Here is a 27,224-nt window from a genome sequence, read left to right as displayed (position 1 = left end):
CCGTAACTTAGGTACAAGGTCTCATTGGATTCCACAATCTCTCCTTTTTCTATTGTGGATCACGGATTTGTATTTTAAACCACCTCGGATACTATATCCTCTTGAAAATGAGAGTCGAGAACGCGAAATGGACATTCACAGTGACTTTTATCTCCACAACAATACATCGACGAAACACTTTAGCTATGGAGCTAACGTGATAGCATCGTGCTTAACTGCATATAGAAACAAAATAAATAAATCCCTGACTGGAAGGATAGACAGAAGATCAACAATACTATTAAACCATGGACATATAAATACACGGTTAAAGGCCTACTGAAATGAATTTTTTTTATTTAAACGGGGATAGCAGATCTATTCTATGTGTCATACTTGATCATTTCGCGATATTGCCATATTTTTGCTGAAAGGATTTAGTATAGAACAACGACGATAAAGATTGCAACTTTGGTATCTGACAAAAAAAAGGCTTGCACCTACCGGAAGTAGCGTGACGTAGTCAGTTGAACATATACGCAAAGTTCCCTATTGTTTACAATGATGGCCGCATGAAGTGAGAGAGATTCGGACCGAGAAAGCGACAATTTCCCCATTAATTTGAGCGAGGATGAAAGATTTGTGGATGAGTAAAGTGCAAGTGAAGGACTAGTGGGGAGTTGAAGCTATTCAGATAGGGAAGATGCTGTGAGAGCCGGGGGTGACCTGATATTCAGCTGGGAATGACTACAACAGTAAATAAACACAAGACATATATATACTCTATTAGCCACAACACAACCAGGCTTATATTTAATATGCCACAAATTAATCCTGCATAAAAACACCTGCGTGTTTGTTATGCTAGCTCCTAGCTCCTCTGCTAGCTCCTAGCTCCATAGAACACGCCAATACAATTCAAACACCTGATCAACACACACAATCACTCAGCCCAAAAGACCGTTTACCTAACCCAAGGTTCATAAAGCTTATATATTTTTAAAAAGTTACGTACGTGACGCGCACATACGGTCAAGTTATCGAATGTTTAGCAGCCAAGGCTGCATACTCACGGTACCTGATATTCAGCTGGAAATGACTACAACAGTAAATAAACACAAGACATATATATACTCTATTAGCCACAACACAACCAGGCTTATATTTAATATGCCACAAATTAATCCTGCATAATAACACCTGCGTGTTTGTTATGCTAGCTCCTAGCTCCTCTGCTAGCTCCTAGCTCCATAGAACACGCCAATACAATTCAAACACCCGATCAACACACACAATCACTCAGCCCAAAAGACCGTTCACCTAACCCAAGGTTCATAAAGCTTATATATTTTTAAAAAGTTACGTACGTGACGCGCACGTACGGTACGGTACGTGTTATGCTAGCTCCTAGCTCCTCTGCTAGCTCCTAGCTCCATAGAACACGCCAATACAATTCAAACACATGATCAACACACACAATCACTCAGCCCAAAAGACCGTTCACCTAACCCAAGGTTCATAAAGCTTATATATTTTAAAAAAGTTACGTACATACGCAAAAAAAAGCCAAAGCTGCATACTCACAGTAGCACGTCTGCGTCTTTGTCATCCAAATCAAAGTAATCCTGGTAAGAGTCTGTGTTGTCCCAGTTCTCTACAGGCGTCTGTGTATCCAAATCAAAAGTCCTCCTGGTTAGAGTCTCTGTTATCCGAGTTCTTCCATCTTGACTGCATCTTTCGGGAATGTAAACAAAGAAGCGCCGGCTGTGTACTGTTGTGGCTGACTACGTTCGAAAAATACGTCCATTTCGCACCGACAACTTTCTTCTTTGCTTGCTCGGCTTCCTTCTCCATAATGCAATGAACATGATTGAAACAGATTCACGAACACAGATGTCCAGAATACTGTGGAATTATGAAATGAAAACAGAGCTTTTTCGTATCGGCTTCAATGTGGAAGGCATACCCGTGTTCGCCGGGCTACGTCACGCGCATACGTCATCCTCAGAGGCGTTTCGAACCGGAAGTTTAGCGGCAAATTTAAAATGTCACTTTATAAGTTAACCCGGCCGTATTGGCATGTGTTATAATGTTAAGATTTCATCATTGATATATAAACTATCAGACTGCGTGGTCGGTAGTAGTGGGTTTCAGTAGGCCTTTAATGCTTTCCAGCCTGGCGAAGGTTAACAATGCTGTTGCTAACGACGCCATTGAAGCTAACTTAGCAACCGGACCTCACAGAGCTATGCTAAAAACATTAGCTATCCACCTACGCCAGCCAGCCCTCATCTGCTCATCAACACCCGTGCTCACCTGCGTTCCAGCGATCGACGGTGCGACGAAGGACTTCACCCGACCACAGATGCGGTCGGCGAGACGGAGGAAGTTAAGGTGCGTTTGGCGGCTAGCGCGTCTGCTATCCATCTCTGTCCTCCTAGCTGTGTTGCTGTAGTCCACTGCTAATACACCGATCCCACCTACAACTTTCTTCTTTGCAGTCGCCATTGTTCATTAAACAAATTGCAAAAGATTCACCAACACAGATGTCCAGAATACTGTGGAATTTTTAAATGAAAACAGAGCTTGTTTGTATTGTATTCAATGGGGTACCAATATTTCCGTATCAATCGTTGACGTCACGCGCATACGTCGTCATATCTAGACGTTTTCAACCGGAAGTGTGGCGGGAAATTTAAAATTGCACTTTATAAGTTAACCCGGCCGTATTGGCATGTGTTGCAATGTTAAGATTTCATCATTGATATATAAACTATCAGACTGTGTGGTCGGTAGTAGTGGGTTTCAGTAGGCCTTTAATGGATCTGTCCCTATACATCATCTACATAACTTTCAAAAAAATAAAAATAAATAAAATACTTCCCTCTATCAAAAGGTAAACATAGAGATAAAGGCTTAATGAAATGACAAAAAGCTGACAAGTTGATATTAATAATGAATTTAAAAAACGGTGCTGCCCCCGCGACCCGACCTCGGATAAGCGGAAGAAGATGGGTGGCTGGATGGATGGTATATATATATGCATGCATGCTTTGGAGGCCCTGCCTGGAATGAAAATAATGTTTGCCTTGGTGCCCTAAAATATGAGCCCTCCTTTAAGGCAACACTTGCCTTAACCTTAAAATGTTAAAATTCGAGGCCTGCAAACATGTAGCCTTCAAGACAAACCATCTCAGATAAGTGACTTCTTAACCAATAATAGCTCACTTGTCTGAGGGCAAACTCGAAGAAAGAGGATATAAGGACATTGTTTTTGTACAATGGGTACCCTGCGAGAGATGGATATGGAATAGGGATGACGTACCAGGTCAAAGAGCTTGGGTCGGGCCTGTGTTCCAATGTGGAGCAGGTCTTTGAACCCTTTGGTGACCAGCAGAGCCGTCCTCTCCCCCTCCCTCTCCAACAGAGCATTGGTGGCTACTGTGGTGCCCATCCGGATCCAGCCGATCAGAGTCGTGTCCACAGGCTTGTCTCGAGGGCAGGGGCGTCCCGTTTCCTGTCAGTACAGACGCAAACATTCAATATGTGCAACAAATGCTGACACCCTGAAGATTTCAGCTCTTGGCTAACTCTCATTTAGTAAAGTTGCACACAACTTTTTCATTTCCCATACCCATACTGGAACCTTGTTTATTGGCCGATACCATTTCGGCACAACTAACAACAGTTTGTTATTGTATTATTTTGTAATGTGGAACTTTAGAAAAGTTAGTCAGAAATAGGGCAGGTATGAAAAAATAATTCATTAAATTAAGGTCACGATACAGTAAAACGAATGATGCGAACACGTTTGTTACTAGATACCTTCTAATAAACTTCTGCCTCGGACTATCTGTGTAAATGTGTAAAGTAATTAGTTTACACTATTTTATTGACATGTGTGGTGTTGTAGACTGCAATATTGTTCAAACAATTACCTATGTTTAGCTTGTGTGTGTAGCTGCTAGCTCCCAGTAGCCTAAATTTTTTTTTTTTACTGATATCAGACAGACATCCGATATCAATATCGGCTCAGGACACCCCTACGCTTAAGTATATGCAAATTAAATCTATGTAGTATTGCCCTTTGAGAATATATAATACAATGCTCGCTGCAATAGGAGTACTTTTCAGTATACCTGCACCATGTCTACGCATAATTTCCAAGTCTTATCCAAAAGTGCAAGTTTAATATTCTACTTGTGTTAAAGATGTACGTCTCTTCACTAGCCTCTCTTCACTAGAAAAAACATTGCAACGCTCTTTACCATAAGTGACATATTTAACGTACTACACATATTTGGGGGGTGGAATATTACTTTAGTTGCACATTGAGAACATTTTTCTTCAGGTCACATATCAGCCTATGTAACCATTCAATGGCTTATCTCATTTATTAATAAACACTCAGTATAATTTAGTGCAGAGGTCTCCAACCTTTTTTCTTCTGAGAGTTACTTTTATTAAATAAAAGTCTCTGAGAGCTACTCCTTTTTTTATAATGCTTATTTTCATAGCGATTTCAACTCAAAATAAATAAGCTTGTTTTGCAAGAGCATGAACAAAATGTGGGTATCCACAACTTTGATGTTGTATTAAAATGTGCATGTACATTTTTTTTAAATCATTATTTCAGCTACTTTGACAAAAATAAATGATTTTTTTGTTTTATAATAGCGGAAGCACATACAAAAAAAACTCCAGGCACTTTATAATAAATAATAAAAAGTAAACTTAAAAGTTAAATGTTTTTAAATAAAAATAAAAATCAATAAATACAGAAAAATCAGTCATTAACTTAAAAACTAAGCATTGAATGAAAAAAAAAAAGAATTAAAGTTGAGTAAAGTGGGTTTTGGCATTATATGACTTGCAACATTTAAATTGTACTTTATTTAGGAAGCAGATATCCACTCAAACTGTGAGGTTATTGTTTTGTGGTATTGTAATTTGTCATTAAATATTCCTGAATGGCTCAGTTATACAAATACTGTCATGTCTGTGTGATCATGTTTTGTTTTGGTTATGTTCGGTTTGGTTTTTGGACTCTTTGTGCACTCTTCTTTGTTTTGTCACCATAGCGACCCATTAGTTTCACCTGTTTTACGTGTTGGACTCATTCACCTGTTGTCAATCACCACATCACTATTTAAGCCTGTAGTTGCCAGGCGACATCACTCTCTACACACCCTTGTTATTTATGCTGATGATCCATGCTGCTCTTTTCCATGCTCGTTTCTTGTCACAGTAAGTGTTTTCGCTTTTTTGTCCATAGTTCTGCCTTTGTGCTAGTTTATGTTTTCATAGCCAAGTTTTGTACCTCCGCTGTGAGCGCCTTTTGTTGTTCCTTTTTATAGTAAATATTGAACATGTCCTTACCTTCATGTCGTGTGTAGTCAAGTCGCTTTGCACCACGGGAAAACAAACCACACCATAGTCCAGGCCTTGACAAATACTGAGTTTAAGCAAATATTATTTCAACCTTTGGTAAAAATCAGCTCTACAGTTGGAGACCCCTGGTTAAGTAAATAATGCAGCAGCGCATGAACATGAAATAATGCAGTTTTAAAGCTAAAGCGATGCTGTCAGAGAGGTTAGCTTCCGATTCGAATGGTGGGCGGTGCAACGTGTGTTATGATCATTGAATATTTGTTTCACTAGTGCAAAATAATGTGACAAAAAATATAAATACATGTGTGAGGAATCATTATAATAACGTCATGGTTTGTGAAACCTTTCATCTATTTGTGAAAATACAACACTAGCACCTTTAACCCTTTTTAAAGCATGTAGCCCATGCACATTACTGCAGGAGAGGTCCAGATCAAAAACTACTTGACGTTCTCAAATCTGGACTAGAGTATCCCACAGACCCTGAAAATTCATAAAAACACAGTTTGAGGTTTTTTAAACATTTATTTTATTTGTGAAAATACCAGAAAGGCACATGTTACCCTTTTTTATGAATGTGGAGCACATTGGTCCAGGTCTACAACAAAAAACACTCAAAGTTCTCAAATTTGGACTGGATTCATCTATGGAAACTAATCATCCATAAAACACAGTTTTTGATTTCTGAAATGTTTCTTACATTTCGACGTCCCACTGGGGTGAGTTTTTCCTTGCTCTTATGTGGGCTCTGTACTGAGGATGTCGTTGTGGCTTTTGATTGATTGATTGAGACTTTTATTAGTAGGTTGCACAGTGAAGTACATATTCCGTACAATTGACCACTAATTGGTAACACCCAAATAAGTTTTTCAACTTGTTTAAGTCGGGGTCCACTTAAATTGATTCATGATACAGATATATACTATCATATATACTATCATCATAATACAGTCATCACACAAGATAATCACATTGAATTATTTACATTATTTACAATCAGGGGTGTGGAGTGGGGGGGGGGGCAGCAAGTAGTGGACATAGAGAGAGAGAGAGAGAGATCAGAAGACATAAGAAAAAGTATCTGCATTTGATTGTTTATATTTGATTATTAGCAATTGATTATTAGCAATCCGGGGAGGGTGTTAGTTTAGGGTTGTAGCTGCCTGGAGGTGAACTTTTATTGCGGTTTTGAAGGAGGATAGAGATGCCCTTTCTTTTACACCTGTTGGGAGCGCATTCCACATTGATGTGGCATAGAAAGAGAATGAGTTAAGACCTTTGTTAGTTCGGAATCTGGGTTTAACGTGGTTAGTGGAGCTCCCCCTGGTGTTGTGGTTATGGCGGTCATTTACGTTAAGGAAGTAGTTTGACATGTACTTCGGTATCAGGGAGGTGTAGTGGATTTTATAGACCAGGTTCAGTGCAAGTTGTTTAACTCTGTCCTCCACCTTGAGCCAGCCCACTTTGGAGAAGTGGGTAGGAGTGAGGTGGGATCTGGGGTGGAGGTCTAGAAGTAACCTGACTAGCTTGTTCTGAGATGTTTGGAGTTTAGATTTGAGGGTTTTGGGGGTGCTAGGGTACCAGGAGGTGCATGCGTAATCGAAAAAGGGTTGAACGAGAGTTTCCGCCAGAATCCCCATGGTGCTTTTGTTGACCAGAGAGGAGTTTCTGTAGAGAAATCTCGTTCGTTGGTTAACCTTTCTGATTACCTTGGTTGCCATTCTATCACAAGAAAGGTTAGCCTCTAGAATGGAACCTAGGTAGGTGACCTCATCTTTCCTGGTGATAACAATGTCACCCACTTTTATAGTGAAGTCATTGACTTTCTTAAGGTTGATGTGGGACCCAAACAGGATGGATTCCGTTTTACCCAAGTGTATGGATAGCTTGTTGTCAGCGAGCCAGGTGCAAGTTCTACACAGCTCAGCACTGAGGATTTTCTCCACCTGTGACTTGTCCTTGCCTGATACCAGCAGGGCAGAGTCATCCGCAAACAAAAACAATTCACAGTTGCATGCCGATGACATGTCATTTATGTATATTAGGAACAGTAAAGGTCCCAATATACTGACTTGGGGGACTCCACAGCTCACCGAGAGGGGGGGGACACGGTGCCGTTCACCTCTACCACCTGTTCCCTCCCCTCCAAGTAAGATTGCATCCAGCTCCATGAGGTTTTGTTAAATCCGATTGCTCTGAGCTTATCCAACAGTATAGCGTGGTTAACGGTGTCAAAGGCCTTCTGAAGGTCCAGCATGACCATGCCGCAGTATTTCCCCGCGTCCACCTCATGTTTGATGTGGTCGGTCAGATAGAGAAGGCATGTGTCAGTGGAGTGGTTAGTTCTGAAGCCGGATTGGAATTTGTACATGACTTTATTAGTGGCAAGGTAACTATCGACCTGTTCATAAAGTATTTTCTCCATTACTTTCAAAATGGAACTGAGAATAGAAACAGGTCTGTAGTTGCCAGGTTCCAATTTGCTTCCTTTTTTAAAGAGGGGAGTTACTCTTGCTATCTTAAAATCTTTTGGTACTTGGCCTTGTGTAATTGATAGGTTTATTATGTGCGTGATGATCGGGGCAATGATGGAGGCAGAGTCTCTGAGGAATCTGGAGGGAATATTATCAAGGCCGGTGGCCTTGTTAGGGTGGAGCACGCTCAATTTTTTAAACACCTCATCAGCTGTGACCATTTCTAATTTGAAATCATCGTTGGATACTCATAGCTTTCTGTAGAAGGCTTTAATGTGTTCTACACTTGCTTGTGCAGCCCTTTGTGACACTTGTGATTTAGGGCTATATAAATAAAGATTGATTGATTGACATTTGTGAAAAAGCAATAAAGGCACATTTATCCATTTCCTTTAGGCATGTGGATCACTTAAATCTTCGGGACTGATAGGGATACTAAATACACATGTTTTTTTTGTTGTTTGTTTTGACATAAAGATTATTTATGTATTTAATAGCAGAACCTCAAGTTTCTGTAACAGCTTCTTCCCTCAGGCCATAACACTCTTGAACGCATCAAAATAATCCCCTCAATTCCACCCCAAAAACGGATTAACTCGCTGGAATATAAAGACAATATAACATACATCCATAAACGTGGATGCATATGCAAAAATGCAATATATTTATCTGTACAGTAATCTATTAATTTAAATCTGCACCTTATTGCTCTTTTATCCTGCACTACAATGAGCTAATGCAACAAAATGTTGTTCTTATCTGTACTGTAAAGTTCAAATCTGAAAGACAATAAAAGGAAGTCTTAAGTCTCTAAGTCTCTAATATTTGTTAACTTACTACGGTATATGTTTTATTTTTTTGTTCACTGTTCTGTTACAGAGAACAGGCAAATGGTATATAATTGCTACGGTATGAAAAGGGGTAGGATTAAATAAACTCAGTTTCTTTCTACTCCTTTTCAGACGTGCTGTAGTGAAACAACTGGAAATATGTGATGCATTACATTGTATCGTATGCATGTTCGAAATAAACAAACTGAACTGAACAGTAGTCCAAGTCCAGATAAAAAAAACAAAACCGTTTTTTACGAATGTTTAGCTAAATAAACTGACAACTTTAAATACCGAGTTTTTGACAACAACCTGGACTAAATGCCTAAACAATGGTTAAATGTGCATTTATTGCATTTTCACAAATATAATAAAGTGCTTGTATGAATCTTCAAGGTCTGCCGGATATCCAGTTGAGATTTAAGCAGTCCAAGTGTAGTGGTTTTTGATCCAAACCTGGACCAGTGGGGTCTACATGCCTAAAAAGGGTGAAATGTGTCTTTTTTTTTTTTTTGCACTTTCACTAATAGGATACAGGTTTCAAAAATCAAAAACAGTGTTTTTATGAATCTTCAGAGTCTGTGAGGTAATCTACTTCCAATTTGACAATTTTAAGTACTGTTCAGTTCAGTTTGAGTTTATTTCAAACATGCATACGATACAATGTAATGCATCACAAATTTCCAGTTGTTTCATTACAGCACGTCCGAAAAGGAGTAGGAAGAAGCAGAGTTTATATAATTCTACCCCTTTTCATATCATAGCAGTTTTATCCAATTTCCTTGTTCTCTGTAAAAAAAATAAAAAATAATATACCATAATATTAAATACATAAATAATATTTGTCTCAATAAAAAAAAAGGAAAAGGAAAAAAAAGGTTCAAGATGTTCATCATAATTCTTGTCCTGTGTACTTTGTGAACACTTGTAGTTTGAACAGTCTCTTAAACTGAATCATATTGGTGCTTTGTTTGATTTCTTTGCTTAATCCATTCCATCATTTAATTCCACATACTGTGTTTCCCACACATTCATTTATTTGTGGCGGCCCGCCACGAAAGAATTACGTCCGCCACAAATTTAAAAAAAATTAAAAATTAAAAACTTAAAATAAAAATTTTAAAAAATAAATAAATAAATAAATTAAAAATTACTTTTTTTTTTGTAAGAACCACAATTAATAAATATATTTCAGTGAATAACTTATTGTTCAAATCTGTATATAAATATGTACATAAAGTGTTGTAATTATGTTGTAAAATGGATGGATGGATGGATAGATGTCCGTTTAAAACAAAACTGTTATTATTAATTAGTAAGTATACATTTTTTGAGCCTTTTTAGAGAAAATCATATCATTGTAGTAAATTATGCAAATTACTCGATGATGTCATGTGACCACGCCCATAGCCAAGCCCCCACCGCCACAGGTATCTTGGCAGTTTATGGGAAACACTGTACTGACGTGCTAAAGGTTTTAAGTGTTGTACAAGCATGCATCCATCCATCCATTTTCTACCGCTTGTCCCGTTCGAGGCAAATGTTTTAAATTAGATTTTCCTCTAAGGTTATATTTCTCCTCTTTTGTTGAGAAGAATTGTAGTACATTCTTGGGTAGCAGGCTACAGTTTGCTTTGTACATTATTTTAGCTGTTTGCAAATGCACCAAATCGTAATAAATTAAATAAATAAAGGGTTAGTATGTTCTCTATATCCATCATTATGTATTATTCTAATTGATCTTTTTTGTAACACAGTTAGTGAATGAAGCGCACATTTGTAGTTGTTTCCCCATATTTCTACACAATAACTCAGACATGGTAACACTAGTGAGCAGTCGAGAATATGGAGTGATTTTTGGTCTAGAACAGTGGTTTTTAAAGGCCTACTGAAATGATTTTTTTTTATTTAAACGGGGATAGCAGATCCATTCTATGTGTCATACTTGATCATTTCGCGATATTGCCATATTTTTGCTGAAAGGATTTAGTAGAGAACATCGACGATAAAGTTGCAACTTTTGGTCGCTGATAAAAAAAGCCTTGCCTGTACCGGAAGGAGCGTGACGTCAACAGAGGAAGGACTCCTCAAAATGTCCCATTGTTTTCAATGCAGCTAGAGAGATTCGGACCGAGAAAGCGACGATTACCCCATTAATTTGAGCGAGGATGAAAGATTCGTGGATGAGGAACGTTAAGAGTGAAGGACTAGAATGCCGTGCAAGACATATCTTTTTTCGCTCTGACCGTAACTTAGGTACAAGCTGGCTCATTGGATTCCACACTCTCTCCTTTTTCTATTGTGGATCACGGATTTGTGTTACCAAAAACATATAACTTTGTCTTGAATTTGAAAAAAAAAAATAAAAAATTATTTTTCACTAAAGAAGGGTTCGGTGAATGCGCATATGAAACTGGTGGGGTTCGGTACCTCCAACAAGGTTAAGAACCACTGGTCGAGAACATGTTTTGCGTTATTCATTATTGACATGTTTCTTGCTACTTTATGTCGTTGCTACTGTAGTTTTTGATCTGGACCTGGACTAATGTGGTCTCCATGCCTAACAAAGGGTTAAATGTGCCTTTATTGCAATTTTACGAAATGAAAAAAAAAAGGTTACATGAAGCATAAACTTTTTAATAATGATTATTTGCGTAACAAATGTTGATGCGTTTAAGTTAGCTTCTTCCCACTCCCTTTCAGGCAAAACTGGACAATCATGCATTACTTACATACTATACATTACCTTTTGCACTATATTAATTTATATTATTATGTGTTGTCAACTTTGTACTTTTTTATGTCATTGCCTGAAATAAATAAATAATGAATTAAATGAATGTGTCATGAATTTTGCACTAGTGACAAAGTTATTCCACGGTCATACCATTGAAATGAAAGGTATCAGGACGATAACTTCATCCTCATCTTATTAGGGTCATCATGCGAAATACCTCTTCGAGGACTCTGCGGATCCCCTCAGTGGGGGCGTCCTTGTAGTTCTGGGGGTCCCGGGACAGCAGTTTCAGAACCCTCTCCTGTCCGTCTGGTAGCCGAGCAAACACGTCCGTGAAGGTTCCTCCTCGGTCGATGGCAAAGTCAAACTTCCCCTGGGTGTGGGTCATAATGGGTCGTAAGTGGACACCTGGGACAGTGAGAGATGGTGTGAGAGGTAGATTAGGTTTAATTCCAGTCTAATGATAGGTGGAAGACATCTGTAGGAAGAGGGGGAGGGGGTGCAGTTGCTATGACATACAGTAGCTTTAACAGTCTTAGCACACGTATATGTAGGAACTTCTGCCAGAGGTTTTTTTTTTTGTTTGTTATTGCGCAATAGTCCCTACGTATTAGTGACAAAGGAGGAGGAGCAATTGTAAATAACAATTGCATCATGTCTAAAATATGCCATATGTTATGCAGCAGAAATATATTCAAGCCACCAAGATATTGCATTGTGTCATTGCGTGACGTCCACAGTGTGCACAGAAACGCTCGTTCAAGACCGTACTGCTATAGTTAGCGTGTGGTGCGTTCACGTACTATAAAGCGCCTCATGTGAAAAAGTGGAAGCGATTCAACTCACCCGTCAGTGCGTGTTTACTCGGTGGTAATTGTTGATCGTGTTCGGTCCGAAGCCTCAAGTCAGCCGCTCCTTGGTGAGCTCCAGGATCAAGTAGACCCCAAAGACGCAGCTCCGCCCCTCAAATATATACGCGCGGAACCTCGAAGGAAGTCAGGCGGCTTCTTTTCAGAGCGAACAAAACGTGCTCGAATGACCTAAATGATCTATAAAAAATTTTTAAAAAAACATCTTGAGAAAATTATTTGAATAATGCATCTTTATTTTGGGGGGGAAAGAAGCGTATTCAAACACGTGGGTGATGAAGCCTCCGATTTCCAAGGTGCCGCGAACGCACCATCGCAAATATACTACTAAAATGTTCTTAAAGGGGAATCACACTTTTTTCGAATTCACAATCATTCACAATCCTTATGCAAGTTAAGCACATGTTTTTTTATGCATTCTAACTTGTAAATAAACGCTAGCAAAAGTCATCTAAGAATGTAGACAAAGGGAGTCGCTCTATTCTGCATATAAAACACTCTAAAAACATCTTAAAAACCTCCATCAACGTTTTATAAACATGCTGTAACTATATATGTAATGTAGTAACAGGCACATTAAAGGCCTACTGAAATGCGATTTTCTTATTTAAACGGGGATAGCAGGTCCATTCTATGTGTCATACTTGATCATTTCGCGATATTGCCATATTTTTGCTGAAAGGATTTAGTAGAGAACATCGACGATAAAGTTCGCAACTTTTGGTCGCTGATAAAAAAAAGCCTTGCCTGTACTGGAAGTAGCGTGACATCACCGGTTGCGGAGCTCCTCACATCTGCACATTGTTTACAATCATGGCCACCAGCAGCGAGGGCGATTCAGACCGAGAAAGCGACGATTTCCCCATTAATTTGAGCGAGGATGAAAGATTTGTGGATGAGGAAAGTGAGAGTGAAGGACTAGAGGGCAGTGGAAGCGATTCAGATAGGGAAGATGCTGTGAGAGGCGGGTGGGACCTGATATTCAGCTGGGAATGACTAAAACAGTAAATAAACACAAGACATATATATACTCTATTAGCCACAACACAACCAGGCTTATATTTAATATGCCACAAATTAATCGCACATAACAAACACCTCCCCCCTCCCGTCCATATAACCCACCAATACAAATCAAACACCCGCACAACAAACTCAATCCCACAGCCCAAAGTACCGTTCACCTCCCCAAAGTTCATACAGCACATATATTTCCCCAAAGTTACGTACGTGACATGCACATAGCGGCACGCACGTACGGGCAAGCGATCAAATGTTTGGAAGCCACAGCTGCGTACTCACGGTACCGCGTCTGCGTATCCAACTCAAAGTCCTCCTGGTAAGAGTCTCTGTTGTCCCAGTTCTCCACAGGCCAATGGTAAAGCTTGACTGTCATCTTTCGGGAATGTAAACAATGAAACATCGGCTGTGTTTGTGTTGCTGCAGCCGGCCGAAATACACCGCTTCCCACCTACAGCTTTCTTCTTTGCTGTCTCCATTGTTCATTGAACAAATTGCAAAAGATTCACCAACACAGATGTCCAGAATACTGTGGAATTTCGCGATGAAAACAGACGACTTAATAGCTGGCCACAATGCTGTCTCAAAATGTCCGCTACAATCCGTGATGTCACGTGCAGGCGTCATCATACCAAAACGTTTTCAGCAGGATATTTTGCGCGAAATTCAAAATTGCACTTTAGTAATCTAACCCGGCCGTATTGGCATGTGTTGCAATGTTAAGATTTCATCATTGATATATAAACTATCAGACTGCGTGGTCGGTAGTAGTGGGTTTCAGTAGGCCTTTAACAATATGTTGTAGCGGTTGCTTTAAGGACATAATTCACCACACCTGTTTACTTGACTTTGTCGTCATTATTCACTGTCATTGTTCTATTGTGCACATAAAAATTTTGTTCTCGTTTAGCATTTTGATTGATCGATTGATTGAAACTTTTATTAGTAGGTTGCACAGTGAAGTACATATTCCGTACAATTGACCACTAAATGGTAACACCCGAATACGTTTTTCAACTTGTTTAAGTCGTGGTCCACTTACATTGATTCATGATACAGATAAATACTATTATCACAATACAGTCATCACACAAGATCATCATCAGAGTATATACATTGAATACAATCTGGGGTGTGGGATATGGACGGACTGACGGACGGACGGGGGGGGGGTGTAGGTTTGGTTGGTAACAACACTTCAGTCATACACAATTGCATCATCAGAGAAATGGACATTGGAACAGTATAGGACTGACTTGGTAGGTAGGATATGTACAGCAAGTAGTGGACACAGAGAGAGAGATATCAGAATGTATAAGAAAAAGTGTCTACATTTAATTATTTACAATCCGAGGAGGTATAATGAGGACGGGAGGGTGTTAGTTTAGGGTTGAAGTTGCCTGGAGGTGTTTTAGTGCGGTTTTGAAGGAGGATAGAAATGCCCTTTCTTTTACACCTGTTGGGAGTGCATTCCATATTGATGTGGCATAGAAAGAGAATGAGTTAAGACCTTTGTTAGATCGGAATCTGGGTTTGACGTGGTTAGTGGAGCTACCTCTGGTGTTGTGGTTATGGCGGTCATTTACGTAAGGAAGTAGTTTGACATGTACTTTGGTATCAGGGAGGTGTAGCGGATTTTATAGACTAGGCTCAGTGCAAGTTGTTTTAGTCTGTCCTCCACCCTGAGCCAGCCCACTTTGGAGAAGTGGGTAGGAGTGAGGTGTGATCTGGGGTGGAGGTCTAGAAGTAATCTGACTAGCTTGTGCTGGGATGTTTGGAGTCTAGATTTGAGGGTTTTGGAGGTGCTAAGGTACCAGGAGGTGCATGCGTGATCAAAAAAGGGTTGAATGAGAGTTCCTGCTAGAATCTTCATGGTGCTTTTGTTGACCAGAGATGAGATTCTATAGATAAATCTTGTTCGTTTATATACAGTATGCAGTTAAGACTCAATAATTCGGTGCGGCCCCTTTAAGTGACCGTCAGGAGATTTACCCAAAGGTGGAGGTTTGTTGTGACAGCCTTTTTGAGTCTCTTTGATGTAAGCAGTCATTCAGTCTCGTCTTTGATGGAATAAACGGCGCACACGTTTTTGTGTGTCAAAGATACCTCAAGTTGTCTTGCGTTCCCAATACAAGCACAACACTGGTGACCCCGACATGATGTCCAAGGAAGTCGATTACAGACAACCCGGACTGGGGTTAAAATGAGCCCGTGTTGGCTAAGGCGCTGAAAAAGAATCCTGAGGTGGGTCACATGCTCGGCCTGCATCCCCCGGGCAGCTGACCTCATGCGGCCGCTGTATGATGCTCTTAAAGGGGCTGCTCCCAAGCACATGGTGGACTGGTCTGACGTGCGGCACAGTGCTTTTGTGGGGGTCAAGTCTGCTCGAGCTAACGCTACCCTGCTGGCACACCAATTACCTGATGCTCCAATTGCAATCACCACGGACGCGTCAGACTATGCTGTAGGTGCAGTGAATGAGCAGTGGGTGGGTGGCACCTGGCAACCTTTGGCTTTCTTTAGCAGGCAGTTGCGCCTCTGCGAGCGGAAAAATAGCACATTTGACCGTAAGCTCCTCAATCTCTATCTGGCCATACGTCATTTCCGTTCGCTGCTTTAAGGATGGCCTTTCACAGCTTTTATGGACCACAAACCCCTCACTTTCACGATGGCCAAGACGGCCGAACCGAGGTCGGCTCGGCAACAGAGGCACCTCTCCTACGTCTCCGTGTTTACGACGGACATCCAGCACCTTGCTGGTAAGAGCAATGTCGTTGCTGACTGCCTCTCCCGAGCCGTCACAGGCGCTGTCCATGTGGGGCTCGATTTTGCACAGATGGCAGTTGACCAAGCCGACGACCCGGACATCAGAGCTGTGAAGGCTGCAGCCACAGGGCTACGGTTGTCTGAGGTTCCATTTGAGGACACAGGAGTTACGCTACTTTGTGACGTCGCTACGGGTCGGCCACGGCCCCTTGTGCCCGCCATTTGGAGGCTGGGGGTGTTCGACTCGATCCACGGCCTTTCCCACCCTGGGAGGAAACCTTCTCAGCGGCTGGTAGCTGCTAAATTCGTACGGCGTGGACTTGAAAAGAACGTTCGGGACTGGGCCGCCACATGCGTGGCATGCCAGCGTTCAAAAGGGCACTGCCACACACGGGCTCCACTAACACCGTACACGGTTCCGGAGCGCCGTTTTGACCATGTCAACGTGGACATAGTTGGGCCTCTCCCACCTTCACGCAGCTGCCACACTTGCCAACCCTCCCGTTTTTAGCGGGAGAATCCCGATATTCAGCGCCTCTCCCGACAACCTCCCGACAGAGATTTTCTACCGACAAACTCCCGGTATTCAGCCGGAGCTGGAGGCCACGCCCCCCCCAAAAAAGTCTGCCGCAGCTGCGATTGGACCTGACCAGCCTCCGGGTACAAGTACTGGAGTACCAATTGCTTGTCAGGGAAGATCTTCCCCAGGAAGCAAGGGTTGACCGGTTTTGGGCCATGCTAGGGAGAGATGGAAGATTCCACACTCTCGTGCATTTGATGAAAGCACTTTTGTGCGTGCCACACAGCAATGCATCATCAGAGAGGGTGTTCAGCATGGTTAGAAAAATAGTGACAGAAAATAGAAAGAGGATGGACAATTCAACCCTTAACAAAGCATTGTACTTTCAAGTACAACAATGAGTAGATGAGTGTTGTGTGTGTGTGTGTATATGTGTAAATAAATGAACACTAAAATTCAAGTATTTCTTTTATTTATATATATATGTATATATATATATATATATATATATATATATATATAATAATATATATATATATATATATATATATATATAGCTAGAATTCACTGAAAGTCAAGTATTTATATATATATATATATATATATATATATATATATATATATATATATATATATATATATATATATATTGGTGAATTCTAGCTGTAAATATAATCTCCTCTTAACCACACCCCCCCCCCCCACCTCCCGATATTGGAGGTCTCAAGGTTGGCAAGTACGGCAGCTGCACATACCTCCTCATGATGGTCGACAGGACCACCCGCTGGCCGGAGGCAGTACCTCCACAGAGGTGGCACGTTGCTGAATGTTCCATCTCCATCTTTGGGGTCCCTGCAGGTGGGATGTGTGGTTCCCGTGGCCCCGTGCTGGGCGTTCCTGCGGCGGCCGACCGTGCTTTCCGGGGGGTTTGGGCTCGTGGGGGCCCGGTTGCTGGTGGGGCGGGGGCGGTCTTCCTGTCCGGCTGCGGGGAGTCTCTGAGCCCCTTAGGGTGGGGCGTCCCGCTTTTCTGCTCGCATGGGGTGTGATCTCTCGCTGGCTTGGGGGCTGGCTATCTCCTGCTTCTCCCGTGCCCTGTCCTGTGCCTGGCGCGTCTGTCTATGGCCTGCTGCTGCATGCCGGGCGGCACAATAGAATAGAATAGAATAGAAAGCACTTTATTGATCCCTGGCGCAGTACTTTGGCTCCCGCACACACTGAGAGACAAATATATTGTACATGCAAATGTACAGACCTACTCACAATTATAAATACATATATCTATATATACATATGTATATTTATTCATTAATACATACATACGCGCACACATTGGTACTTACCCACATACATAGGTACCTACGCTCCCACATACATACACAAATACAGTACATATGTACACACTCACGGTAAATACGTCCACACACACACACACACACACACACATTCACTGTACGAACATACATATGCAAGCACACATGCATACATACAGCCATGCATATATTAAAGTTTCATCAAACATATATTAATGTTGTTCCCTGACACTGACAAAGCTTCACCTATTGTTACTATAACAATCTACAAGGTTAATACAGTTCGATTCTCTTTCGTCCCCTCCATTTATCTACTTTCTTTTGTAATTCAAGTTATAATTACATATACTATAGGTATTGTTGATAGTATAGGTAGTTGTTTTTAGTCATTATCAATAGTGCTGTTTCCCTTGGTATTTTTAATGCTGCATTTGTAGCGCAATAATGTTTTGTCATTTCTGTGTTATTAACATTTACTTCACTAACTACTTCTTTGCTATCACTTTTCGTATCATATTCGTACATATCGTATAATGATGCTGTTCTGTTGATGTTGTTATTGTTGTTGTCTCTCTGTCTTATCCCCCTATTGTCCTTGCAATTTCCCCCTCTTTATATCCCCTGCACCAAATAATAATATAAATACATTTAATAAAGTCAAATACAAACAGGGCAACAAGAAAATATACATGAACTTTGGATTTATGTATATTATGGCGACTTGTCCAGGGTGTACCCTGCCTTCCGTCCGAGTGCAGCTGGGATAGGCTCTAGCCCCCCGCGACACCCGAAGGGACAACTGTCGAAAATGGATGGATGTAAAGTAAATCTGAACGGCCGATATGGGCATCTACATCAACTATATGATTTGCCTGAGAAGCTGGACAGGACAAAAAGAAAGAAAAAAAAGAAAATGGATGGATTTTTTTTCCCCTCAAATTTCTCTACAAGTCTTCATCCTCAACACAAATATCAATGTTGTTGTTTTTTATTTTATTTTATTAGACCCCTTTGAAGGCCGTTTGATCAGGTATTTAAATTGTTAAATTAACTCGTTATGCAAATTCATACTAATTAAAATTGTGACATAATTTGATCAAAAGGCCTTTAAGGTGTGAGATAAAAAAAATACATTACGTGTTTGGCATTTTAATTTAAAAAAATATACCGTCCAAATGTAGCTGAGATAGGCTCCAGCACCCCCCGCGACCCCGAAAGGGACAAGCGGTAGAAAATGGATGGATACATGAACCAAATTATTTTTATGCCCTTTGAAAAATGAAGGATTAATATGTCATGTTTAGCTTTGGGGTATTGTTGAATAACTTCCTGGGTATTGTCGATTCGATTTTTATTTATTTATTTAACAGGTAAAAACCCTCTTTAGAGTAGCAAAATAAAACACTTTCTTCCAAATACAGCAAAAATGTACTGAAAAGAAAAAAAAGTCATCCTCTGTCCCCTGAGGGTTAATCGGATTATATTTTTTAACGCAATTAATTCAGTTAAATATTAACTTGAAATTAACCCTCAGCAACCCTGTGATTAATCGGATTAAACAATACACTCGTTTTCATAGCAGTAGTATGAATACATAGAATTTTGTAATCAATGAATTACCATACACTTTGGGAACATGACTTGAGCATTGTTTTATTACAAAAAAGTACTGTATGTGTATCACGTGTAATAATTCAAGTAGTACCTACACAACGCCACAAGGGGATACATCAACCTGCAAACACTTAATTGTAAGACAATTACATACATGTTGCTTGTAATAATAAGGTTTTGTTTACAGTATTTCTTATGGGGCAAAAAATGTTTTGAAATGAGACCATCTTGGAAGTCAACCACCACCGGGCCAAAGGACAGTATAGCGCAACACACGCAGCTTTATGCTGACAAATAATACAAGTGACTCAGTCTAAAGGTTATTTAATGAGCATTAAGGCACATCAGTACACTTCACATTGATGCCATTTCAATATAAATTAAGACAGCATTTTTTCATGGCTTATCAGTTATATCTTTAAGGGAAAAACATTTGATCTTTACCCAGAGTGCATTTCTTGACAGTACCTACTGTTTACATTATTACAGTTCACACCATGCATTAAAAATGTTATCAGTGGATACATGAATAAAAGATCCATTTAAAATGACAATATAAATACGATTTGGAAGGGGTTAACATTATGTATTCAGTGAGTGCACATGAGAAAAGTATACTCTAACACTACCTTTATCGCAAATGCAAATAATAGTTAACCTGTTTCCATTCAAAAATCATAAAAAAATATGTACGATAATCAAGTCTTTATCTATGCAAAAAGGACATTAAGTTCAGTTTTCCTGAAGAAGGCCACTGTGGTTTGAAGTATTGCATTCTGGTATAACAAGTTGAACATCTACAGGGCTACATTTGCATAGGGAATCATTTCCAAGGCACCGTATGCGACCAAAATAATTCTGATTGTGTCAAAAGGAAGGAAAATGTAATGTAATTTATGCATTTACCTCCGTTTTTTGGCTATTGTTCTTTGTATGCTCTTTAATCATGTCATTGTTCAAAGGCCATCCGAGAGACTCTAGTGACAGTTTTGACACTTTTGATGACATTTCTGATGGTTCACATTGCAGCGGCATCCTCCACTGGTGTCTCCAGGACCCTTAAATATATATAAGAATGAACATATTGAAATTGTTTTTTAATTTTTATTATTAAGTCCCATGTCAGCATTAAAGGGTAACTGCACTTTTTTGGAATTTTGCCTATTGTTCACAATCATTATGAGTTGAGTTTGAGTTTATTTCGAACATACATGCATAAAACATGATACATCACAATTTCCAGTTTCTCTTTTCAACATACTTGAAAAGGAGTAAGAAGAAGCAGAGCTTATTTAATCCTACCCCTTTTCTTTTAAATAACAGTTGCTAAAACTTTTGTTCACTTCCTGTTCTCAATTTATTCACAATATACTCCATAAGTAATCACAATAAAAAAAAAGAAAAAAAAGAATAATACTCAGTGAAGTAAATTACATTTTATATGGTGAGATGAGTAAGAGTATTTTGAAAATGAACAGATGGATGGATTAAATAAATTCAGAATGTTTATCATGAGAGACAAGAACACAAATATATTTTTTATTAGGATTTTAAAGATGATAAAAAACAGTTGAAAGATGCAGCTAATGGGAGTCACCGTTGTAGCCTTCAAAGCCCTCTAAAACAACTTCAAAACCCTCTATCAAACATTTTATATACACCCTGCAAGTCCATATATAATGTAGTAACAGACACGTTCATAAAAATATGTAATATGTTCAATATTTCCCATTTTGATAATTTTAATCATTTCCAAGACTGACTTTTTCCGCGCATTGATTTCCGTTTCCACAGCAGCGCACTTCTGATATCTGGCAACATGTGTGTTCGTGCTTCCGGAAACAAACACGTGAGTGTGTCCTAATCATGGCAGACTGGGTAACAAACAACAAAGACGACTACTTTTGGACAAATGAGGAATAACAACCTTATCTTTTTGAAGCTGAATATACGGACGATGAACTGCTGCTTCTAGAAGTGAGCACGAAGAAGATGGTGAAATGTTGGGAGCAAACGGAAGCCGGGAGAGTGAATGACAAGAAGCGGCAAATGTGGAGACAAGCTATTTTGACATAAATGGCGTGCTTGTCCCAAATACAACAGAAAAACATCCTCAGGCAGCTGGACCAAACGGTAAACTGTCCATCGAGTGAGTCACATTTTATATTGATAATGATACACGCAGCACGCCATGCGTGTTATTACAACTACAGTGCATATGCTGTCTGGTTAGCTGTGTACAAACAAAACATGAAATGAGGGCTAATACTTTACAGATACTGTAATATGATTGTTCATGTTTTTCAGTCAGTACAGATTGGTGTTTTATCGTAGTGTTGTGCATTACAAACTCAAACGCGATTCGTGCCAACGTAGAAGCTAGCTTATCTCTTACCATAGCTAGCTTTCACAGGTGATACCGTACGACGTTGATGTGTTACTATGATAGAAAGAGAATTCCTCAGTGTTCGCTGTTACAAAAACAATGCCGCTACAATTTGGTTATTATACAGGTTACGGAACGTAAAATTAAGTATTAAATGCATTTTTAAACCAATTGATTGCTCCCATTAGCTGTATTGCTGGCTACCTAGAAGGAGCCGATGTATATGTCAATGCAAATAAAAAAAAAACCTTTTGTCTTCTCGTCTCTCATGAGGTTTGTGAACAATAGGCAAAATTCCCCACAAAAAGTGCAGCTCCCCTTTAAAGGCCTACTGAAATGAATTTTTTAAATTTAAACGGGGATAGCAGATCCATTCTATGTATCATACTTGATCATTTCGCGATATTGCCATATTTTTGCTGAAAGGATTTAGTAGAGAACATCGACGATAAAGTTCGCAACTTTTGGTCGCTGATAAAAAAAAGCCTTGCCTGTTTGATTGAGAATTTTATTAGTAGGTTGCACAGTGAAGTTCCTGTACCGGAAGTAGCGTGACGTCACAGGTTGAAAGGCTCCTCACATTTCCCATTGTTTACACCAGCAGCGAGAGTGATTCGGACCGAGAAAGCGACGATTATCCCATTAATTTGAGCCAGGGTGAAAGATTTGTGGATGAGGTACGTGAGAGTGAAGGACTAGAGTGCAGTGCAGAACGCATCTTTTTTCGCTCTGACCGTAACTTAGGTACAAGCTGGCTCATTGGATTCCACACTCTCTCCTTTTTCTATTGTGGATCACAGATTTGTATTTTAAACCACCTCGGATACTATATGCGCTTGAAAATGAGGGTCGAGAACGCGAAATGGACATTCACAGTGACTTTTATCTCCACGACAATACATCGGCGAAGCACTTTAGCTACGGAGCTAACGTGATAGCATCGGGCTTAACTGCAGATAGAAACAAAAAAAAAAAAACCCCTGACTGGACGGATAGACAGAAATACTATTAAACCATGGACCTGTAACTACACGGTTAATGCTTTCCAGCCTGGCGAAGCTTAACAATGCTGTTGCTAACGACGCCATTGAAGCTAACTTAGCAACGGGACCTCACAGAGCTATGCTAAAAACATTAGCTATCCACCTACGCCAGCCAGCCCTCATCTGCTCATCAACACCCGTGCTCACCTGCGTTCCAGCGATCGACGGAGCGACGAAGGACTTCACCCGATCATCATCGCGGTCGGCGGCTAGCGTCGGATAGAGCGTCTGCTATCCAAGTCAAAGTCCTCCTGGTTGTGTTGCTGCAGCCAGCCGCTAATAAACCGATCCCACCTTCAGCTTTTTTTTTGCAGTCTTCATTGTTCATTAAACAAATTGCAAAAGATTCACTAACATAGATGTCCAGAATACTGTGGAATTTTGCCATGAAAACCGAGCTTTTTGTATTGGATACAATGTGTCCGAATACTTCCGTTTCAACGATTGACGTCATCATACATAGACGTTTTCAACCGGAAGTTTAGCGGGAAATTTAAGATTGCACTTTATAAGTTAACCCGGCCGTATTGGCATGTGTTGCAATGTTAATATTTCATCATTGATATATAAACTATCAGACTGTGTGGTCGGTAGTAGTGGGTTTCAGTAGGCCTTTAACTCATTTAATAGACAATCCAATGTCTACAACTAGGTAAACAAAAAACAGAACTTAGTGTCAGGAAAACCTACCTTTGCCCCCCAGCGGGGACCTCTGGTGACCCAGCAGATTTCCGTGTGACAGACAGTACAGCGCAGCCAATCACACCCGTCCCTCTTTTGCACAATGATGCCACACTGGGGACAGTGCATTGCCTCCCCAGACGCAACCAGGGTCTTTTGGTGTAATAGTAAGAATATATCACATCTATAGAAACATTACATGAATATACAGTAGCTGACATACCTGAAGTAGTTGTGTTGTCCTTCGTGCAGCCGAGTCATTGACAGCACGGGCTGCGAGATCATCCTGGTATTGCTTGCAGTTCATCCCCTCATGAATAGCCTGGCAAAGGCAATATTTTAATATTATTTGTGTTGGACATTCTATGGTAATCAACTGCGCATCACAAGGTGTGTTAAATTGATACCTTGCAAATGAGGCAGTTTTTCTTCTTGCAAACAGGACATGGGTATACGTTGACCGTGTCCTCGTACTCGCACCAGCCAGGGCAATCTGCGGTGGCACAGTGGTAGCTGCCCTCACATCGCGACTCGGCCACAGACAAACTTCTTTGCAGCCAGCGCTGATACTCTTCTAGTGAAACCAACTTCCAAAGAGTGGGAAGAGGAAGGAAATTATGAGAAGATGCGACAGTGAACAGTCTTGGTCCTTAGAGTTGGTCTTGAACTGGGTAAGAAGCTACTTAACCAACAGGGAGCAATACGTGAAGCTAAGTAAATACACGTCTACAGCTCTCAATATACTGTACTTTGCGGCGTAACCCGAGGATTAATCCTGGGACCAAATTTGTTTAGTCTCAATACAAAAGTACATTTGCAAAGTTACAAAGGACTTCAAGGAAGTACTATTTGCAGACGACACGGCCACATTTTGTTCAAGAGAGAACACAGGACGTAATACAATTGTAACAAAATAAATGAATAAATGTGTTATGAATTGGAAGGGGGTTGGTGATCCCACCGTGTGGAAGCAGGAAGTAAGAAAAGTATTTGATTCCATAAACAAGATTAAAAGACAAGGAGTTGTGCTGCTGAGAAGGAATAGCAAATCAAACATGCAAAGCAAACAGTAGCATAAATCAAGCGAGAAACGTTAACAGTAGCTTAAGTCTAACAATGGTCCCGCACCAACTGGACGGCAAAACTGCCATTTAAAGATGCTACGGTTAATTGGGACAATCACCACAAAAAAGCAGGTGTGTACAATCAGCTCTCCTAGCAACAAGAATATAGAACTAGAACAAAACTAATACAAGACCACAGGTAATGACAAATAAATGGTGTGACAAATAACGACATTGAATCTCAGTAAAACTACAATAATGCTATTCGTAACAGGAGACACATTGACCGGGATGCGGTGGCCTTCAACCGGCCAGACGTGCCCTAAACACCAGGGAGGGGTCCGGGGAGCATCCTGACCAGATGCTCGAACCACCTCATCTGGCTACTCTCACGTGGAGGATCAGCGGCTTTACTTTGAGCTCCTCCCAAATGACAAGAGCTTCTCACCTTCTCTCTAAAGGAGAGACCCGCCATCCAACGGAGGAAACTCATTTCAGCCGCTTGTACCCGTGATCTTGTCTTTTTGGTCATAATCCAAAGCTCATGGCCATAGATGAGGATATGAATGTAGATCGACCGGTAAATTGATATAAAACATAAGGTGGCAAAAATACTTTAATAATGAACAAAGCTAAATAATCAAAAATCACTCCATATTCTCTACTGCTTGCTAGTGTTACTATATCTGACTTATTGTGTAGAAATATGGGGAAATAACTACAAAAGTAGGCTTCATTAACTGTGTTGTAAAAGAGGTCAGTTGGAATTATACATAATGTTGGCTATCGAGAACATTCAAACCCTTTATTTATTGAATCAAAATGATTGAAATTCAATGATTTGGAGTATTTGCAAACAGCTAAAATGATGTATACGCAAACTATAACCTGCTACCCAGGAATGTACAGCAATTTTTCTCAACAAAAGAGGAGAAACAAACCCTATGAAGAAAAATAAACTTAAAACATTTGTAAACACACACAACAGTTAAAACCTTTAGCATATCAGTATGTGGAATTAAATGATGGAATGGGGTAAGCAAACAGAGTACTAATATGGTCAAGTTGAAGAAACTGTTCAAATTCTAAGTGTTTACCAGGTACAAAGAAGAAGAATCCTGATAAACATCTGGAACCTTACTGAAAAATTAGAATCTAATTTACCTCATTATGTGGATCACAATTTAAATATTTATTCATAAGAAATGTATTGATTATTTGTGTTGCAGATTGAGGACAGGAAGTGAACGTACAAATGTGTTAGCAATTGCTATACAATGGAAAAGGGGTAAGATTAAATACATTCTGCCTCTTCTTATTTCTTTCGAACATGTTGAAACGTGAAATTGGCACCATATTGTAACTATGCATATGTATATGTGATGTGCTCGTTGGTGTTACTCACAGCTCTGATCTCCCTCTCCTGCAGGGAGCATGCACAGGCATATGTGTCATCTCTGTAGGGACAGGGCACTTCTGGCTCCTCGCTCAACATGATGACTGAGCGCAAACATTCCCTAGGTAAACATACACACATTAGATGTCTAATTTCTATGAAGTGCGCATTATCTTTGTCAAGCCTTGTTTTGGATCTCAAAAAAACCTTGAACCATAAACTCTTACTTGCAGAAGCAGTGGAGACAGTCCCTGAGTACAGCGCCCTCTCCTGGCTTTAGCTCCACATAGCAAATCCTGCAGTCCAAAGGCTCGGGATTTGGCACCAAATCCTGGTTGTCCATCCTTAGCAGCTGGGCAAAATTATCCCTGCGCTCTTCTTCTCTCACCTGAGACAAAGTAATTTCATTCGCCGTGTGCATTACATCAACGCAACAAGGCATACTCAGACACAAAGGCCCAAGATATAGATACAGCATACATATTTTTATTATCATCATTTTGGTTGGTTTCTGTACATTGAGACAGTGCAAACATCAACAGGGGGCTAATACTGTACTGTATATTCTAATGATTAATGGCTTCAAAAGTGCTTATATGTTACAAAAAATGTAAGACAGTAAGAAATACCTATCTAAATGGTAATAATTGGGTCCCGATTGTGTGTATATATATATATATATATATATATATATATATATATATATATATATATATATATATATATATATATATATATATATATATATATATATATATATATATATATATATATATATATATATATATAGAGGACATTTTCACAGCAAGGCCAAGACAACACATTTATTTTCATAGTTGACCATTTCAGACCATTCATTCATTAATTGACAGATGGCTGGAGCCACGCCAGAAGGGCTGCAGCATCATAACCCCCCGCCCCCGTTGCAAGTCTTGTGTTGTGGTTTCTTTGTTGTAATTTGTTGATCGAGGCCATAGTTTTTTTTCCTGGCCCCACACTGAGCCTTCCATACTTTTTTTTTTTTTACTCCATAATAGATGTCTCCTCTTGGACGGGTCTGTACTGAAAATAAAAACAATTTTGTACTTGTGCAATGACAATGAAGTATCCTTCCTTCCTAATTCTCTGGACAAACAATATAAAA

The 27,224-nt window shown here is 40.0% G+C and overlaps 2 protein-coding genes and 1 long non-coding RNA gene across 7 annotated transcripts in view; 1 reads left to right on the top strand and 2 right to left on the bottom strand.

Annotated features, from left to right (window-relative positions):
• Positions 1-12,412, bottom strand: part of oplah (5-oxoprolinase, ATP-hydrolysing) — a 69,568-nt gene extending 57,156 nt beyond the window's left edge. Inside the window, exons 1-3 of the mRNA XM_062021132.1 lie at positions 12,258-12,412; positions 11,629-11,819; positions 3,305-3,496 (exon numbers count right to left, since the gene is read on the bottom strand). Coding sequence (XP_061877116.1) covers positions 3,305-3,496; positions 11,629-11,799 — 363 coding nt within the window. The 5' untranslated portion in view covers positions 11,800-11,819; positions 12,258-12,412. The remainder of the gene's footprint in view (positions 1-3,304; positions 3,497-11,628; positions 11,820-12,257) is intronic.
• Positions 5,184-21,503, top strand: LOC133629974 (uncharacterized). The gene is made up of 3 exons (XR_009821175.1): positions 5,184-5,226; positions 21,305-21,359; positions 21,453-21,503. It is a non-coding gene; the product is annotated as an uncharacterized LOC133629974 (long non-coding RNA).
• The window catches only part of shrprbck1r (sharpin and rbck1 related), a 23,467-nt gene continuing 16,061 nt past the window's right edge, over positions 19,819-27,224 (bottom strand). For all 5 annotated transcript variants that reach the window (XM_062021133.1, XM_062021134.1, XM_062021135.1 and 2 more), the window contains 6 exons: positions 26,308-26,468; positions 26,090-26,201; positions 24,028-24,207; positions 23,844-23,942; positions 23,630-23,773; positions 19,819-20,568 (listed from right to left, as the gene is read on the bottom strand). In XM_062021133.1, the coding sequence (XP_061877117.1) occupies positions 20,488-20,568; positions 23,630-23,773; positions 23,844-23,942; positions 24,028-24,207; positions 26,090-26,201; positions 26,308-26,468 (777 nt within the window). In that variant the 3' untranslated portion in view covers positions 19,819-20,487. The remainder of the gene's footprint in view (positions 20,569-23,629; positions 23,774-23,843; positions 23,943-24,027; positions 24,208-26,089; positions 26,202-26,307; positions 26,469-27,224) is intronic.

Source organism: Entelurus aequoreus, linkage group LG15 (assembly GCF_033978785.1).
Source record: "Entelurus aequoreus isolate RoL-2023_Sb linkage group LG15, RoL_Eaeq_v1.1, whole genome shotgun sequence".
Lineage (NCBI taxonomy): Eukaryota > Metazoa > Chordata > Actinopteri > Syngnathiformes > Syngnathidae > Entelurus > Entelurus aequoreus.
Note: the sequence above shows the minus strand (reverse complement) of the source record. Positions and strands in the feature narration are given on the sequence as shown.